We start from the raw sequence: 18,161 nt of genomic DNA on the forward strand, positions 1-18,161 counted from the left end.
ATTGCCTGTGGATTAGTAATACATAAGCAGAAAGGAAGGATGTGGCAGTGAAAAAGCATGCTTGGAGTTCAGCATTTATTAATGACCTGTTTTTGTTGGGTTTTTTAAGTTGAGCCGAGAGGGTGGGGAAAAGGGAGTGAGAGAACACAAAGGCTAGAACAACTTCATAAGAATTCCTTCAGTGCAGTTTATTTCCCTGTGATTGAACACAATTTTGTTCTGGAGATCTGTGAGGCCAGGAAAAAACATGGACATCCTGCCATGGAGGCCCTTTTTAGCCACGTGTTTTTTTGGACATGTAAAGGACTTCCTCACCAAACATGCTGCCCCCTAACCTCCCTCCCCCACCCCAACAACCCTCCTCAGCTGGGAAAGCTGGATAAGAGACAAAGATGAGAGCCTCTACCTTCACAGTCTTTTACTACTGTATGACTGAGGGATTCTCAAACTATTCTCTTACCTTTATGAGGTGTCAGTGCTAGCACACAGTTTTTACTATACGGTGAAAGGGATGTTGAAAAAAAAGTCCAACTTACCCCCCCACCTCACATCCCCTCCAAAAAACTAGTTTTATCTATTAACTCCTGGGCATGGGGTGGGGAAACAGCAGCCCTATCCCTGCCTGCAAAGGCCGTGCAGGCTGCTTTTGGCAAGTTATCTACTTCCATTTTCTAGAAAAGCTGGTTTTGTTCTTCAGAGGTGGGTGTCAGTGAATGTGGTGTGCTCTTTGGTGACAGTGCTGAAGCCTTTGATGACATTGACAAGATCTTCTTCATCTACATACTGTAAGGAAGGGGAAAAAAGAAGCATGTCAGCCAAAGCTGTACCAGACTAAAGGTGATTCCTTCATTTCTCTTTCCTCCTACCCACTAAAAATGGTTCTTAAACAGACAAATAAGTGCATTTCTGATGTCTTCCCTTTCCTCCCAGGAAGAGACAAGAACCTAAAGTATTCAAGCACCTGAATCCAAAACAATTAGATTTTCACAATAAGCAGTAAGTTAAAAAAGAATACCATCAATTCCTTCAATTACTCTATATGTCTGACAAACGATCAATAATATAGTGTTTGTTACAGTGTACTGGGGAACTTGGAGCCATGAAAAGAAAAAAACACGTTTACATTTTTCTCTCGTGTAACAAGCACATCACACATGATTTAGGTAAAGTTTTGTTCTTCAAGCTTCCAAGGGAGTGTCTGAGCTTCCACTTGCACTCCTGGATTAGGCTGAAGAAAGTTGAAAGAAATAAACCATTTCCTTAGCGTAAAGAGGGCACTAGCAGTGTTACTGCAGCTTTGTGTCCTGGGCCACTACAACCATTCATTATATTGATCTGCAAACTGGACAAAGGGGTGAACCAAACTTTGAAACCACCATTCCTAAGCTGATGTGAGTAATAAAGAGAAAGAACTAACTCAAAAGCATTGCAGGAGGTTTGATTGCAAGAGAGTAGCTAAGCAACACAGGAGCAGAGACCTGGACTCAGGGAAATGTAAAGAAATGGACAGAAGATGGACAGAAGAGCTGCTGATTTGATAAAAGCAGCTGAGCTCATGCCATCAGGGTTGTATGCCACCAAAATGAAATGAAAATTTTTGTTTTCCAGCTCCTGCCACTCCTGAAACTTGCTGGAGTATGTCTAAATTCATTCTAACATGCAAGAGTGGGGGTTTGCAACCTAAACTAAGTCATGGTGTCAGCTCAAAGATAAGTAGCTAGAGCAAGAGCTTCCTCTCAGCAGCAGGGAGCTGTTCTTTTGGCTGATGCGATCACAGCAAGGTGCACCCTGGGCGAGTTGTTAGTCCCCAAGGGATTAAATCACAACAATTTGATAGCTGTGAGAAAGGGGCAAGTCTGACTCATGATACCACTGAATTGGGAAGTCTATGAGATGCAGAGTGCAGGCTCAAGGTTAACTTGTACTTACAGGGGTTTTGCCTAGAGTTATCACTGCCCTCTTAAGCCTTGTCGGCTTCCTTGGTCCTGCTCTTGGGGTCTAAGTGGGTTTGACAGTGATGGAACCAACGCACCTATACTGTGGAAAGCCTGTATGTTCCAGCCCTCCCAGCTGTTTGGTGTACTGAAGCTGAAAGTCTGAGGAAGCTACTTGGATTTATGTGCCAGACTATCCTCCAGCTCATTTGCATTCTGGACAAGATCCACTCACTAACTTGCTCTCACTAACCATCTAATTTTGTTACTACCTCACAGGCCCTTCACCCCATTGTAGGTCCTTTTTAGGAACCTTAATTTTCATCTTTTTCAGGAAGCAAACATGTGTCTCACTGACCCCTGAAGCCCTTCTCATGCATTTAGTCAGGGAAGGTTGGAAGTTTAAAAGCCTATTTCCTGGTGACAAGGAGGAAAGGAGGTCATCACTGTCTTTGGCTTGAAAATCATGTCCTGTATCTGTGTGTTCAGATCCCTGTTGATGACGCTGTCTTGTCCTGTCCTATATTAAAAGCAAAACACTTTGCCTGCCCCCCAACCTTATTCTTGTCCCATGTGGGCAGTTTGAATTCATTTGTTACACATGCCAGGAGATATGAGCATTCATATAAGCTCTGCATTGCAACTTAGCAGAGGACAGAGAGCAGATCTCATCAGCAACAGAGTCCCAGTTAATGGAACAGGAGTCACTAGAACTCAAGCTCCCACCTCTGGCTCTAAATGTGTAAAGGATGCCTAGACATCCTACCTCAGACATGTACGGAAGGGAATTCAAGGTGCATTTCCTTGGTAAACCATGGAGTTAATAATTCAGTGGAAACCATAAAGATATGCACATGGATCCCTTGCATCCTGTAAGAGCAGTGTGTGATCACTGCAACTGTGGAAAAGAACCGTAGACTTGAAGAATTTTGAGGATCTAACCTATGACCATGTCCTTCTGGGCCTTTTGGCTGTATCTCCAGGAAGTTGTGACATTTAGTCTTCTTTCATTATTCCAACAGAACAGACAAACCTCTAGCAGGTGACGCACAGCAGCATCCCAGAGGAGCAGGAGCCCTTACCAAGCCACGGCCAGTAGTGCGATGGTTGTGAATGATGGCATCCCAAGGTGACTCATCAAAAGTCTTCTTGTCATAGAGGTTGAGCAGCTGGCTGACACTGCGATGGAGAGAGGCAGGGGAATACGTGCGACTCAGCTGGCCCTGACTCAGCCTTCTTCCCCCAGCTGCGATACGGAAACTGCGGTTGCTCGTGGGAGAACCAGCCCCTGGGATTTTCGTATCTGCTAGTCCCTGGGGGAGGCAGACACAAAGTAATAAATAAATAAAAAAAAAAGGCATGGTTTTAAATAATTTAGCTGAATAAAAACAAAGCAGGAGTGGAAGAGAACAGGGAAAATCATGCCTCAAAATCATGCACAGTTATAAAAAGAAGAAAAAAACCCCAGTCCTCTCCCCACTGTAGAACAATCATATGATTAACAACAAACAAAAGTCCCACCAGTGCTAAGCCAGGATTTTCCCCAATTTTCTTCTTCCTAAATTTTTTTTTTTTAAGTACCAACAAGCCGAAGTCCAAAGATTTTTGATTACCAGAATGATAGCCCAGACTTGCACAGCAAGAGGATGTTGGCAGACCTTTTCATAACCAGGGGAAAACTCATTCAACCAACAGGAGAAACATGCAGTGTCAGATGCCTTTGTGCATGCTTGGGTCATCTGACACATCACACATCTGGCCACTCTGCAAGCTGAGGACTCTACCTCAGAGTGCATCTTGTATCTTTTGAGAGTGACACTGCTTGATGAATCGGACGTGTCAGCAATAGTTTCAAACTGAGATTAAAGAGAGGGAGGAAAACCATTAGGGCAGGATGAGGTGCAGTGTAGGTGTACCTGACAGAGGGTGTGAATTAGCTGCAGCTCTGTGAGGGAGAGCAGTGTAGCAGGATGTGAGGGAGTAAAGGAGCTGGCAAAGACCAGGCACTATTTAATTTTTAGGTGGTCAAGTACTGTGTGAGCAACCAGCATTGCTTCACTAACAATTGTAAAACAAGCCATTTTGCCACTCCATAGTAGCTTTGTCCTAACTTCTCAGATCAGGCCCTCAAGTGCTGCACTAAAGAATCTCCCTTTCTATTAAGTCCATGAGCTTCTGGAAGAAGAAAAAGAGAAAAAAAAAAAACCTAAAATAAAATAAAAGAAAGGGCAGGAACATGAGAAGGATTTGTTCAGGCATGCCAACAGCAAAGACATTTTAAAGTCAAGAGGAATAACACAAGATGACAGACTGTAGAGGAAAAGGAATCAAAACCATGAGATCAAAAAAAAAAAAAGTTTCTTATGCTCTTAGCCTTTGCCAGGAGAAGAGGCACACTGGAAATCCCATTGTTTCCAAGAGCTTCTTGGTTGAGTCACAGATGCAGTAACTTGGCACTGAGACAAGAAGGAACAGAATGCGTGAAGGATGTAGGAGTCACTATGCTGCTTGATGGTGCTCACAGGAAAAAGAAGCTGAGAAGTGACAAGAAGAATCATCTCACAGCCTATGCCTGGGAAGAAGCATGAAACTAGAAGGCATGGCTGCTCCCATTCTCAATCCCCTAATAATTGCCCTATTCCTTTTCTTTTGCTTTTTCAAGGGGTAGGATAATATTACAACTCTGGTACATGATGGAACACATTTTTTATGAATTCTTTTTCAGAGTTATAACCTCTCATGATAAAAAGCTTTCCTCTTTACCACTTCCCAGCAGCCCTCCTCCCTGCTCTGATGGCCCCACTGTGGGTCTATGTGCAGAAATGCACACATGCATTTTCTGAAGTTCCCTAGCTTTTTCCCTGATTACTCTCACTCTACTCCAAACACGGCATGCAGCTTGTCTTAAAGGAGTCCAGCTGGGTGGTAGATGGATACTGGCAAGAAATAAAGCCTCTCCCTAAGTCTTGTTCTTTGCAGGCATATCTCCTGGATACCTGACAAAGACTGTCAGATTGATCCTGGTTAGCCATCCACAGCAGGCATCTGGGAACACATGAAAGGTTCCTCTGAAAAGCTCATTTTATCATCTACCTCCTTACAGCACTCCCAAGACTTCTCAGCTCTATTGCAGATTTCAGCTAACATGAAGTGACAGCAATGGCTTTGCATTTTCTGTGACTGCAGATCCAAAGTTTATCTTAGGCATCAGAAGCTTCTCAGGGCCTGCAGACCAGGTGTCCCAGGGTTCTGTTTGGACTAAGCACTTGTAACCTTGCTCTGTGTGCCCACACAGATATGGCCCATATAGGACCAGACAGTCCCTTCCCTACACTAAACAGTCTGCATTTGGTAACCAAGATGCAACAAAATGTTGGAAGGAGGAAGAAAAAGTCTGTGTGTGTGTTTGATGAGGCAGGTATCATGGATATACACGGTTGCATTTTTCCAAACGTACCGGATGGGTTTCACCTGATGAGTACACGCTCATTGGTGATGTTCTTTTCTGGAGTGGAACTAAAGGAGGCCTGTCTCGTGCATAGGGTTGCTTGTGGACCTTCCTCTGAAGAATTAACGAGAGAAGAATAGCCAAGAGGATCAAACCTAGAACTACCATCAGCACTGCAAACCACAACTCGTTGTAGAATTTTGCACGTTTGGACTCTGCTTTGTCCTTCTCTCCAGGTGTTGTCAAGATCAGTCCTGTAAAAAGAGGGATTAGGGGAGAAAGGGACAGTTAATTCAAGAAGCATTTAACAATATGCCATCCCTTTCCTCGCTAATAAATTAGGCAGAAATTTAAGTAATTTTGTCGTCATGTGCTTATTTGCACTTATGTTCAAGGTGGCATAATGGTTCAATATGCTAGCGGGCTGCAATAAAAAGCTTACTACCCCCAAGAGACCCTGCTTAAAGCTCTGGCATTGCTGCTTAGGCTGGAAATCACCACTGCATCAGCAGCTCTTCCGAAAGGAGGTGGTGGTGGTGGAATGTGAGGAAAAAAGGGTTCTCCAAGTAACCTTGAAGAGTGGAAATTACTACGGTAATTTCAGAGCAGAACAGATAGAGGACATTCTCTCCAGAACAACTGTGCAGTTACAGGCTTGTGCAGTTAACAAAAAAGAGGTAGGAAGGCTTTAATACATTAGTAGAAAAGCAAGCAACATGAAACATTTTACTATTCCTTTCCCCCACCTGCTAGAAAACAAAACAGTCACTCGGTTGGCTTTGCTCATACACAACAAAAGTGTAAGAAATCTCAGCATTTCCTGGTTATTTGCAATCCTACATGCATAATCAAACTCTTGGCCAAGGCAGCCATCAAAAGAACAAAGGGGCAGAGTGTGGAAGGTGGTGGATGTAGAGCAACTGGAAACACTTTATCATGCCTTTAAGGCAACTTTGCCTGACATTCTGCAGAATAATGGAGTGAAAGCATGAAAAGAGATATAAGGGAAATGCAGAGTAATGACTAATTGCAAATGTAAGGCAGATGTATTTTAAAAAGCTGAACAAGATGCCACACAAAAAAAAGAACTTAATTAAACCACGTAATTAATTCAGTTAGAAACAGTTCAAACAAGAAAATTAGCAGAAAAAAGCACAACATTTTGGAGCAATATACTTAGGTAAAAATAAAATAAAATATATTACATATCTGAGGAGACGATCTGAAGGTAATCATGAGAATTGTCCCACCCCTAGAAGTGTTCAAGGCCAGGCAGAATGGGGCTTTGAGCAACCTGGTATAGTGGAAGTTGTCCTGCATGGCAGAGGGGTGGAAGTAGATGATCTTTAAAGTCCCTTCCAGCCCAGCCATTTTATCATTCTATGATGGTTGGACTCAATGATCTTAAGGCTCCTTTCCAACCTAGACAACTCAACAATTCTGTGATGTAAAGAACAGAAATCCATACATGGCGAAAAAAGCCCATTACCTACTTACCTCATACACAAGGCACTAAGGAAGCCCCTGATACTGCAGTGAGATGCCATCCTGCCTGGCATGTGCTAATACCAAATTTTAAGCACAAATCCATCAAATGAACAGCTGCTAGGTAATTTTTTCATGTATTTACCAACTCCCTCTCCAGCGTTGTACTTGATGACTGGTGTCATGGCACTCCCTTCATCGGTGATGCAAGTCACTTGAAACAAAAAGGCTGAGTAAAAAAATTAGAAAATACTGTCAGCAGCAGAAATAAAAATTCTTTAGGCTCTGCTTTTTCACCATTATTTACCAGCAAACAGCCAGGTCTAACAAAACAAGGCAGGAATAGCACATAACCCACATGAGTCCTATACCAGAACTTAACAATTCTTTACACACTGGTATTGAAATTCTAAACTATGAACCATGGCAGATCATAAGCAATTGTCACTATGATGTTGCTACAAATTGTGTTCCTCTTTCACTACTCAGTTCTTCGTTTTCCAATGTAACTGGCAACTTCCAGTTTTTTCATCACTTTTCCTTAAATCCCTCATGCTTCATTCATAAACAAACATATTAAGAACATTTGAACAAAAACAAGTAAATAAAGTGTTAGCACCATTGTAGTAATCAGGAAGACAAAAAATAAATTACAAAATTCTTTGATATACAAAATCCCAATGTCATAAAAATAGAAAGTATTTTTCTTGCTGTTTCTTCTTTTCATTTTTTTCTCTCTTTTGATAGTTTAATTTTATTTTACAGACTGAAAATTTCTAAAATGAAACTATATTTTAAAACATGGCTGATTCCAAGAGCTACTGACTTAATTTGATTCAAATGAAAGTTCAAGCTCCAGTCCTTCCTGAAACTGAAGATTTTTATACATTTCCCTGATTGTAGCCCTGAAGGATGGAATTGCAACACAGCTCCAAGATTTGGGAAAGCTTGACCATCACTGTCAATCAAAACAGTCTTACCCAGTCAGGTATAATGTTTAAGAGGAAGCTTAACTCTGGATTTTTTTCAAGGATTTGCTTAGATACATTTTGACGTGCCTGTACGCTCCTTTGGTCTTAGCTTGGGATTGCAATGGAGAATTTATTTTTTTTAAAGTTCAGCATATAATACTATTAATTTAGTTCAACAGACTCTCCCAGAAAGGAAGCTGTAGGAAACTGACTTTTGTCAGATGTCCTTGGCAAGTAGAGCTCAGTGTCGAAGCCGCTGTAGATGCGCTGCCCGCTCTCCGTCAGTGCGTACTCCTTCAGGCGCCCGTTCAGCACAAAGGTGCGGCTCCAGTCGATGTGGATGGTGGATAAATTGCTGACCACGGAGAATGGAGCCACGTACCGAGGTGCTGCAGAACAAGGAAAAAGAGCTCGTTTCTTGCCAATAAGCTAGAAGTGATTTGGTGGCTGAGTTATATAGCAAAGAGAAAGAGATTCTCCATGATACAAGCTCTCTGCCACATGCACTCCCCCTCTCTCATATCCATGTGTATGATTAGGGAAAATATAGGGAGAAAAGAAAAAGCTGCTGTAGTATGCCAGGTTCTGCACTGAGAAAGCAGAGCTATATCCTGAAAACAAATACTCTCTCTTTGCCTTTGTGTTTGAGGTACTGACACTAAAACCCTATAAATTTAGTTCCAGCTTAAGGCAGAAGACAGGGAGACACAGGAGGTTGTGCAAGCCTGACTGCAGCAGGCTGAGTTGGGAACTGCTATGAAGAGGGTTCTTTTGCAAGCGCCAAGAAATCGCCAAGATCATTTTTAACACATGCGCATACACGAAAATGTGGGGTTTTAGAAAAGTGAGAACAGATGGCAGGCAGACAGAAAAGAAACCCAGAACTCACTTCAGGGAGGAAGAGTTCATCAGTTGGGCTCAGCAGCTTGCTGACAAAATACTTCATTTAAGTTTGAGGTGGTCCTTTCTTGTGTTGCCATTAAGCCATCTGCCCCATATTTTCTGGTTTGTTCACAAGAAAGCTGCTTGTCCAGCTGCATTTTGCTGCTAATTGCCCACTGTCACTAAAGCAAGCCTTCGAGGCAAGAGGAAGCAGTCAGAGGGACTCAAGGAAGGAGGCAGTCAGAGGAACTCTGGAAACCTGGTGTGAAGAGGTCAGCAAGGCAACAAAAGCAAGACTGAAAGAAGAGGACTTTAGACATAGTGGGTGGGAGATTAAAAACTGCTTTCAATTCCTTTTGTTCTATGTGTCTCACCATTATGAATTTTTTTCCATTTGAAAGTTCATCATCATGTTTCAGCCTTTTAACTTGCAATTTTATAAAACACAGCTTTGGACCTTTTTTGTTTGCTTTTTGTTGGTTGTTTATGGGGTTTTTTTTGTTGTTTTCTTCTCCTTTGTTTTTAGTATGGGCTTTTTTGTTTTGGTTTGGTTTTTCTCCCCTGGTGGTAACATTAAAGAAAATCTGTGGCTGTTCCACCTGAAATTTTTAGCTAAGGAGGTATCAGATTACAGATTTTGAGTAATTACTTGGCAGAACTACCAAATGATGCAAAAGGGATTTTTAGAAAGGTGATTCTGAAAGCCTGACATGAGATAAAAAGTGAACATCGTCTTTGCCCTGACCTGACAGACTGAGATGAAATGCCCATCTCATCTGTTATGGAATGACTCTGGCTACAGCACTATAGATCTTTTTAATAAAAGCTGATGTTAGACTACTACAAATTCAGTTTTGATGGCAAAATCTATTCTGTCTGTAGGCACAGGTCCTGCATGTTTAATTTCTATGCATACCACCACATGGCCTTAAAGCACTGCCTGGGGTGGTTGGACAACATCAAAATTCTTAATTCAGTGTACACAAGCATCCAGTCATTCAGATGACATCCAAAGAAAACTTTTATGAGTCCTAGCAGAAGTGTGGCAACAATTAGAACAATTAGATTGTTCTTGAAAACAATCACCAGGTCTCTTTCAAGATCTCCACTTTTCCAAGGAATTCTTTATGGCCGTATATTTATTACTACACATCAGCCTTCTGGTAATACTTGAACATTTATGTTCTGCTTCTTTGCTGCCCATTTTCAGTAAAATAAAAGGTTTCCAGGCTCCCAAGATAGAGGATGTGACATCAGATGATGAGCAAAGAAATATTTTTGAAGGAATGAGCAGTTCAGCCCCAGAGCAGAATTTCAATGAATGTGCAGCAGAGATGCAGTAACCAGGGACATGGAAGAGGTTTCTGGGATTGTCCTCTCAACCAGAGGTGGGGAAGTCATTTGGCTCTGTGCCAATTTGCCCAAGCCTTGGAAACAGGCATCACTGGTCAGTGAATCATTTCTCATACTCACGCTCCTTTTCCGTAGTGAATCCAATCCATTCGGAGGCGCTACTGCCAACAGAGTTGTAGGACACAACTCGCAGGTTGTAAGTTGTGTAAGGCTCCAGGTTGGACACGTTGGCACTCTGTCCTTTCCCCGTGTACTTCACCTCAGTCGGGCCAGGACTGCAAGCCTTCACTGCCGGCTGTAGGTTCAGAGGACACGCCATGTACACATGGAGCTCATAGCTGAGAAAAAAGTTGAGGTTTTGATGAATGAAGGGCCTTAAATAACATAAAAGCCAGTCCCACATTTCATCCTAACGGCTGCCTGTCTGGCTACTGGAGAAGAAATTAGACTTAATCCCAGTTTTTCTTTTGGAGATTTTGGTCCTAACTGTCAGATAACTGGGCAATTACGGTGGTAAATAAGTGACACTCACTGTTGATGCCTGTTACCTTGCTGCTCACTTCTGCAAGTCAGGATTTTTGCCTAAGGAAATCCAGATTGCATCTCTCTCTTCACTGCCAGTTGAACTCACAACTATTTGACTACACAACCACAGCTGTCAGACAACCACCTCCTGTCCTTTCCACCTTCATCCTCCCCAGTATCCTGCTCAAGAGAAAAGCAATCACTGTATAGAAACACTTCCCGGAAGGTGTTCAGGCCACAGGGAATATCACCACCAACATGCCAAGGAAGGAAGACAACTGCCACAACAGCTCAGTGCTCCCAGGCACGGAATTCCAGCTGACACTGTTCTGGCACCACCTCCAGCCAAGGTGTGCAGGTTCAGCTGGGTGGCAGCTCCTACCTGGTGACAATACCATTGGGTGACTGAGGAGCACTCCACTGGAAAGAGGCGTTCCTGGAGGTCACGGTGCGGATCTGTGGTGGAGGCTGCTCTGAGGGTGGAGCTGGCTGCGTGGTGAACTCAGCCATGGGTCCTTTGCTGCAGCAGTTGAAACAGGTGCAGGCCTCCACGCCAATGGAGTACGTGGTGAAAGGTTTTAGCCCATGTATTGTCTGCTGGGTGGCAGTCCCTTCTGACAGCTGTAAAAATTAAGAGGAAACTTGTCACAGCTTCAAGCACCACAGGTACTAAATAAGAGTTATGGAGGTGAATTAACCCCAGAAGAAGACGGGCAGCAGATTCTGCATGTCCTTTAAGTCTGACATTAATGCAGCTGTTGTATAATGGGAACTCTGTGTTTTTCTCCCATTAGGAAATTAAAGGACACTCTTCAAAGGAAAAGACCATGCCATCAGTGGCCTCAAGATGTCTTTAGCTGAGCTGTGACCACTGTATGTCTACTGCAAATGTCATTCTCAGCAACAGAGAAGCTGAAAGCCATTAAAGAAAGACTCTGGGATAAGTGGTACTGAAGCAGAAAAGAAATTAATGTGGAAAATAGCTCCATGATAAATGTGCTAGCAAATTATCATGCATATCTCACAAGCTTTCTCAACGTGGATGCAGGAAACGGTCCTGGGCAGTGTGACACCAATGTGTCTGGTGGGTCAGGTCACTCCCAGACAGCAGAATGTGCTCTCTGGTAGGTGCATCTGAGTCAAAAGCTAACGTGATGCTGCTCTGCATTCAAACAGACCTTGTGCTGGGTGAGCCTGTTAGGAAGCTTTCCTAAGCTCAGCAAGGGAGACCTGGAAGTTCTGGCAAAGGTATCAGTGCCCTGTTCTGAAACTGCTCACAGAAACTGCCACTTCACCTTTTTGCTGCAGTCATTTGTTGGTATAGCCTTTTTGAAGCCAAAGAAATAAAAATATGTAGAAAACACCAACGAGGGGCAACATCTGCTCTCATTTGGCAGCATGTGATTTAGCAGAGTTCAGCAAAAAATAAGAAGGAGAGAGTCAAGCAAGCAAAGGGAAGCACTTGGTACTTCTTGATGCCAGAGCCAGAGCCGAGCCAGCAGCATGGCAGGTGTGAGGGAATGGAAATGGGAGGCCATGCAGGCACCAATGGGACAAACTGGCTGAATCAGACACAGACACAGCCAAGTGCACTGGAAGGAATAAATGGGTAATGTGAAATCAGTAGACAGCTTAAGCTCACAGACAGGACAGTGCACTGCAGAGCAACTAACAATGGGAGGCCAGGAGAGGAAGGCAGTCTGTGACCAACACTAGCAGCTTGTAAAAACAAAATTGTTAAAGCTAGAAAATACAAGTGGAAATGTAGCTATAGAAAAAGTGCTGACAATACTCACCACCACATCAGTTCCTCTGGTATCATTAGAAAACAGCCTGTAGATACTGACCACCCCGTTAGGCTTAACAGGGGGGCTGATGCTCACCACAGCCACAGTGGATGCCACCGTGTTGAAGAGAGGAGCTCCCAGGCCCTCAGGAGGGGCAGGGCCTGTCTGGCAGCGGGACCAGCTGCTTGGTGTTCGGCCCACGGAGTTTACTGACCACACCTTCGGCACAAAACCAAAGAAACTCTTAGCAAAGAACTCAAGCCTACAAAACATCTGCTTTTAGCCAGAGGGGCTACTGCAGCTCTACTGACGCTGGATAAAAGATGGTGCAATGGCACGCCTGGAAAATATTCCTGAATGGCCATTCAGCACCTGTGTTGACCAGTGACTTTCTGAGTGGAAAGAAAAGAAGAGAAGAGTGGAATATTTCCCACACTTAGGGAAAAGAAGCAAAAGTCAAAAGTCTCAGGCAGTGTGTGTTCCCATGTCTTCTTCATACGTGATCTCCACACTCTGAATTCCTACCACTGTCTGTGTCATACCATGCCAAGAGGACTCCTGGAGGAGCAGTAATTAACAAGGATAATGTTTTCAAAGACATCTGAACAAAAACACTGATATCTGGTCCTTGCAATTTCTCCCTTCTGCACACTTTCTTCATGTATGCAGACAGCCCCAATGAATTCAGCCTGGCCTTGGGAGATACTTAAAAATTGCATTCACCATGACTGAATCACACAAGCCAAATTCTAGTTACTCTTTAGAACCAGTGAGTTTTGCAGGAACATCCCTCTCCTAAAAATATGAATGTATCAGTTATTTGGAAACATTTTCAGTGACTTGTAATATAAATAAAGCCCACTGAAGTGTATAGTTAATTCAGCATTTCTCATTTATTTTCACAACATTTGCTTTATTGCATGAGCACAAAGGCAATGACTTCAGTTCCAAGATTTCAAAAATTAGCAGCTTGAATTAGGCCTGATTAAAACCCACATGTCTCTATGAACTATGCCTACTGATTTTGTCAGCTACCCAAAACCAGAGTGATATGCAGACTACATAAAACTCAGCACTTATTAAACACACTCTCCAACAAATCTGCATGAAAATTAAATTTTGCTTTCATCAAGGACTGAATAAACATATGGAAGGATGTATAATCTTATTTATCAAAAAGCATTTGTATAATTAAACACGAATATCATAAAAGGTTGCCTTAGGTCATCATTTGCATGAGTAAGTAATTTGTAGAATGTCAGGTACAATAGACAGAATAGATGGATGCGTGAGCGTATAGGGTTAAATTAGACTCAATATTAGCCAACCACATAGTGATCAATCAGAATGATAGATCTAAATGGCAATACAAGAGGACTGTCTGAGCGATTTTTAGTATAAGTATTCCTTAGTAAGCTTTCATGTCAAGCAGTTCTAACTACAGTAAAACACATTCTTATGTGATCTACTTTGGGCACTGGTCCTAGGGAAGGGAATAGTCTGGCTATCTCTTGAAAAAAAACAGGAGGTTTAGAAGTAAGAGGTCTTCAAAATTGACCCTGGATCCTTCCAGCTTGCAATAGTAATTTCCAAGAACACAAGACGCTTCACAAGGATCCTGGAGAAGGAAAATGAATAAAAACAACTAAAATGGCTTTGAAGGCTGTGGTTCTGCCAATTACAAACCCAAAGATCCTGCCTGATTCCATCAGCAGTGCACAGAAACATCCTAAGTACAGATGATGCCCTGCAATAAAAAGCTTAGCCAAAGCACTTTCATTTCAGTGGAATCAGTAATACGTCTCTGTTGTGAACGATTCATAAAGTCAAACTCTGTTCACTTGACTGCAGTAGGTCAAACCCTGTATCTCAGTTCAGTTCCAGCTGCTACGAAGGTTTACCCACAGTCATCCATTTCAAGGGTCATATTTCTTTGTGGAAAGAATAAAACACATATGGAAAGAGCAGCTCTGAGCGTGGCACTGGCATCAACTCCATGCTTACCTGGGCTCAAATGCTCCAGTTATATCCAGGCTGTGGCCTTAATGAGCATGGAGCGTAACAGTGCTGGACCTGACCTGCTGAGAAAGCTACCCACAGCTAAAGTGAAGGTGATGAGTTAGGAACAGAGCTTTCCTGTGTAGCACAGGAATTCAGCCTCAGAATGGGATTGCCAAGAAATTTTGAAGGAGAGAGGATTGAAACTAATTTGGGAAGAAAACAGTTTACTGAGGGTTGGATGGAGACACCTCCTTTCATCAATTGCTCACCTATCGTAGGTGCCTACACCTCGTCTTTCAGGAAGGCCTAATTCACAGAATCACAGAATAAGATGAGCTGAAGGGACCCACAAGGGGTACAGCTCCTGGTCCTGCCCAGGACCATTCCCAAGAGCCACACCATGTACCCAAGAGTGTTGCCCAAATGCTTCTTGAACTCTCTCAGGCTTGGTTCTGTGACCCCAAGGAGCCTGTTCCTGTTACTAGGAAAGGGCCAGGAGCCAGAAAAGGCCATTGTCACAGAACAGAGTGAGGATTTCTTCCCCATCCCAAGCTGTGTGAGGCTCTCTTGTGCCACAGAACTTGGAGATTTATAGCAGAGATAAGTCCCTCTGACCCTGGGACATTCTGTTTCCCATTATCTCATTTGGTCTTATATTTTGCACAGGACTGATGTGCATTTCGGAGGAAGTAGAAGTACAAAACAAAAGGTTTGGAATTCCAGAGTGTTTCTACTGTCAGAGCAGCCCAGTCACCCCTGGGAAAAACAGAGCAAAAGAAGGATAATGACAGTGGGGAGGCCATCACTTGTCGCAGTGACAACTTCCGCTTCCACAGCTGCATTCAGAACCTTATTATTGGATGTCAATGGCATTGAATTGCTTAAATAGAGATGAAGATACATCCTGCCCTGAAAACTGTGCACAGAATAATGGAAACATGATATGAGTATGAGTCTCTGGTTCCTTCGAACCTGGGAATGGGCTGAAACCAGAAAAGCAACAGCAATGATGTCAGAAAGCACTGCTGCCTTCTCTCCTCACCATTGCAGTGGCCTGTACCAGACACCACAGTTATGGACTGTGAGCCCAACAAGGAAGGGATGTCCAGCTTGGGTGAGCAGGGGGGTGACAGTGACATGCAGATACTTCTTACCTGGCTCCTGAGCTCACTTTCATCTCCTTACTTAGGTAAGAACAATGTGACAAAGCCTCTTGTACTTGAGTACCCTTCCAAGCATGCTTCCTGAGCTGATGGTGCTGTCCTCACACACTGCACTTTATTGCCACCCCATTGCCAGTTCTGGGCTCATTAGTGTGGCCTGTGGTTCTAATAATAATCCTGTAAGAACAGTCCCAGTCCAGTGCAGCCTGGAAGAGACCGAGGGGATACCTCACCAGGGCCTGCAGCTTCCTCGTGAGGGGCAGTGAAGGGCAGGCACCAATCTCTGCTCTTTGGTGATCAGTGATGTGACCCAAGGGAACAAAGCAGTGTCAGGGGAGCTTTAGGTCAGATATCAGGAAAAGGTTCTTCACCCAGAGGGTGGCTGGGCACTGGAACAAGCTCCCCAGGAAAGTGGACAAAACGCTAAGCCTACGAGAGTTCAAGGAGGATTTGGACAACACTCGGGCTCATGGTGTGACTCTTGGGATGTCCTGTGCCAGGAGTTGGACTCAATGATCCTTGTGAGTCCTTCCAGCTCAGGAGATTCTGTGACTCTGTGACTATGCTCATCCCCTTCCATACTACAGCTAAGTGGTTAAAGGATTCCTTCAAGAGTCAGGTAATTGTAGTTCAATCAGATGCTCCAAAAGAGCCAGTTGGGCCTGCTGCCCTCTGGAGTGGGAATGCCCAACTGGATGACCCATCTCTATTCTTGGGATGCTCCCATGGATCCCTTTGAAGCAGTTTCACTTTTGCATGAACACAATGAAAACAAAGTTGACTGGGTGGAGCAGGAGCAAGCAGGAGGAGACGTGATTTCCCAGCCCAGCACACCCCTATAGCGGTCAAGGGGTCAAGGGGGAGTTGATGTCCATGCCATGCTGCCACATACCCCACTCTCTGGAAAAAAAGACCGAGGTCATGGCCATGTTTGTGTGGGCCTGAGAGACAGATGTGCTCTGAGTGTGCCTTCTAGACAGACACCAGCTACTCAGCCCTGCCAAGACATGTGTCCAGCAGAAACCCCCTCGGTGTCTGTGAGTCTGCAATGCCAGCTTCTGAGACAGCTGTGACAGATAAACAGGACTGCTGAGGATCTGAATTCCAGATTTACACTGACCTAAGCTGGAGTCCCTTAACTCCCTTTGCTTCTGCTCAACCATCTGTAAAAGGATGGATGGTTATAAAAATATTTCCCTGTGAGAATTGCTGTCCAAGTAAATCCTTGGTCAGTGTTCGGAAACCTGGGGCAGTAAATCCGCAGAACTGACTGCAGATGGAAATGCTGGTGTTAAGCCACTTCTTTGAAGGAAAAAATGGGACAGCATGGCAACAGAAACCACAATGAGCAGGGTCTTTAAAATCAGAAGTCATGGCTTCTCAAAAAGTCACCACTAAACAGTCATGGATGGAAACTGTTGCCTAGCTAGCCTGGTTAAACTGAAATTTCACTATTTAGGCTTTTGTAAAATGCTTTTTGGGGTCACAAACAATCTTTATAAATTGTGGTATAATCAGCACCAAAAATATTTAATCATAATTCATATAGAAATATAAAGAGCCTAATAGGCAGCAGTATTACCTTCTTAAAATTGTGAAAGATCATGTGGGAACATGGAGCAAACAAGAAGCAATCACATCTTAGGGATGTATTAAATTATAAAACACAAAGAGCAGAAAGCCAAGAAAAGTTTCTTATATCTTGACTTTCTGAATATTCTACCTCAAAAAACATTAAATCTGACATCATGGTGCATGGTTCAGCACCCTGCCAAAAGATGTGTTGTTGTTAATGGCTGCACTGTCCCAAAAAAACCAGGAGAGGGCTCTGAAATCAACTACCAAGGGTTACTAATTAATGTTTTATCAATCTGCTGGCCCCTGGCTCAGACTGCAGTTTGAAGTGGAGCCAGAGAGAGGAGAGGAGAGGAGAAAACTCTCTAGAGAGCATATCTTCAGGGGACCGAAGAATTCCAGTTACAGGTAACTAAACTTGTTTTTTTCCATCATAAATTGAGCTGTCACAGATCTCTGCTCCTGCAAGAAACCTGCGATCAGTCATTTGATCACAGGACAACCTCAAGGTTCATCAGCATAGCAAGAAGGAGCAAAACATAAGAAGCAGGACAGGAAGTTCTGAGAAGAGTCACTTTACCATGGTGAGCCTGTTCAGGCTTAGTAAAGCTAACAACTTCTGCCATAAGGGCAGAAACAAGGCCACCAAAATCACCTTGGGCATAGATACAAAACAATCATGTTACTATAGATGCTGACAGTGGAAGAAGCCCATGAGATGACTTCCGTCCCTGAACCACACAGATTCATCTGCAGCAACACTCTTGAAACTCCCAACCTGTAGTGAATAAGATTTATTTTGACCTCAAACTCCTGCAAAGGGGACCCTCAGGCAGTGAAGAGCCTATGGAGAATGTGCAACTCTCCTTATTGGAGAGATCTCACCAGGCAGAAGTGTGCTGTAGGCAGCTCACCTCCATGAAGGCAGCAGGCCTGAGCTGCTCCTGACTTTCCAGGTCAGGAAGAGTTGGGACACTCTGCATAGCACAGAGGTCAGATGCTTCTCACCCTTCCTGTTTGCAAGAGTGAAATTCAAA

At 43.6% G+C, this 18,161-nt stretch overlaps 1 protein-coding gene across 7 annotated transcripts in view; it reads right to left on the bottom strand.

Annotated features, from left to right (window-relative positions):
• Positions 1-167: 167 nt before the first annotated feature.
• Positions 168-18,161, bottom strand: part of USH2A (usherin) — a 370,627-nt gene continuing 352,633 nt past the window's right edge. The window contains exons 65-74 of one of the 7 annotated variants that reach the window (XR_015283721.1): positions 12,395-12,604; positions 10,981-11,219; positions 10,622-10,778; positions 10,194-10,411; positions 8,728-8,979; positions 8,051-8,227; positions 7,013-7,096; positions 5,392-5,636; positions 3,017-3,247; positions 168-783 (exon numbers count right to left, since the gene is read on the bottom strand). Coding sequence is in view for 3 of the 7 variants with exons in the window: in XM_086878670.1 (XP_086734796.1) it covers positions 694-783; positions 3,017-3,247; positions 3,719-3,790; positions 5,392-5,636; positions 7,013-7,096; positions 8,051-8,227; positions 10,194-10,411; positions 10,981-11,219; positions 12,395-12,604 (1,566 nt within the window). In the remaining 4 variants the exon portion in view is untranslated. Of the gene's footprint in view, positions 784-3,016; positions 3,248-3,718; positions 3,791-5,391; positions 5,637-7,012; positions 7,097-8,050; positions 8,228-8,727; positions 8,980-10,193; positions 10,412-10,621; positions 10,779-10,980; positions 11,220-12,394; positions 12,605-18,161 lie in introns of all 7 variants that reach the window. The other 6 variants (XR_015283719.1, XR_015283720.1, XM_086878670.1 and 3 more) reach the window with 6 other exon arrangements.

This window comes from Cyanistes caeruleus, chromosome 2 (assembly GCF_971803275.1).
Source record: "Cyanistes caeruleus chromosome 2, bCyaCae1.hap1.1, whole genome shotgun sequence".
NCBI lineage: Eukaryota > Metazoa > Chordata > Aves > Passeriformes > Paridae > Cyanistes > Cyanistes caeruleus.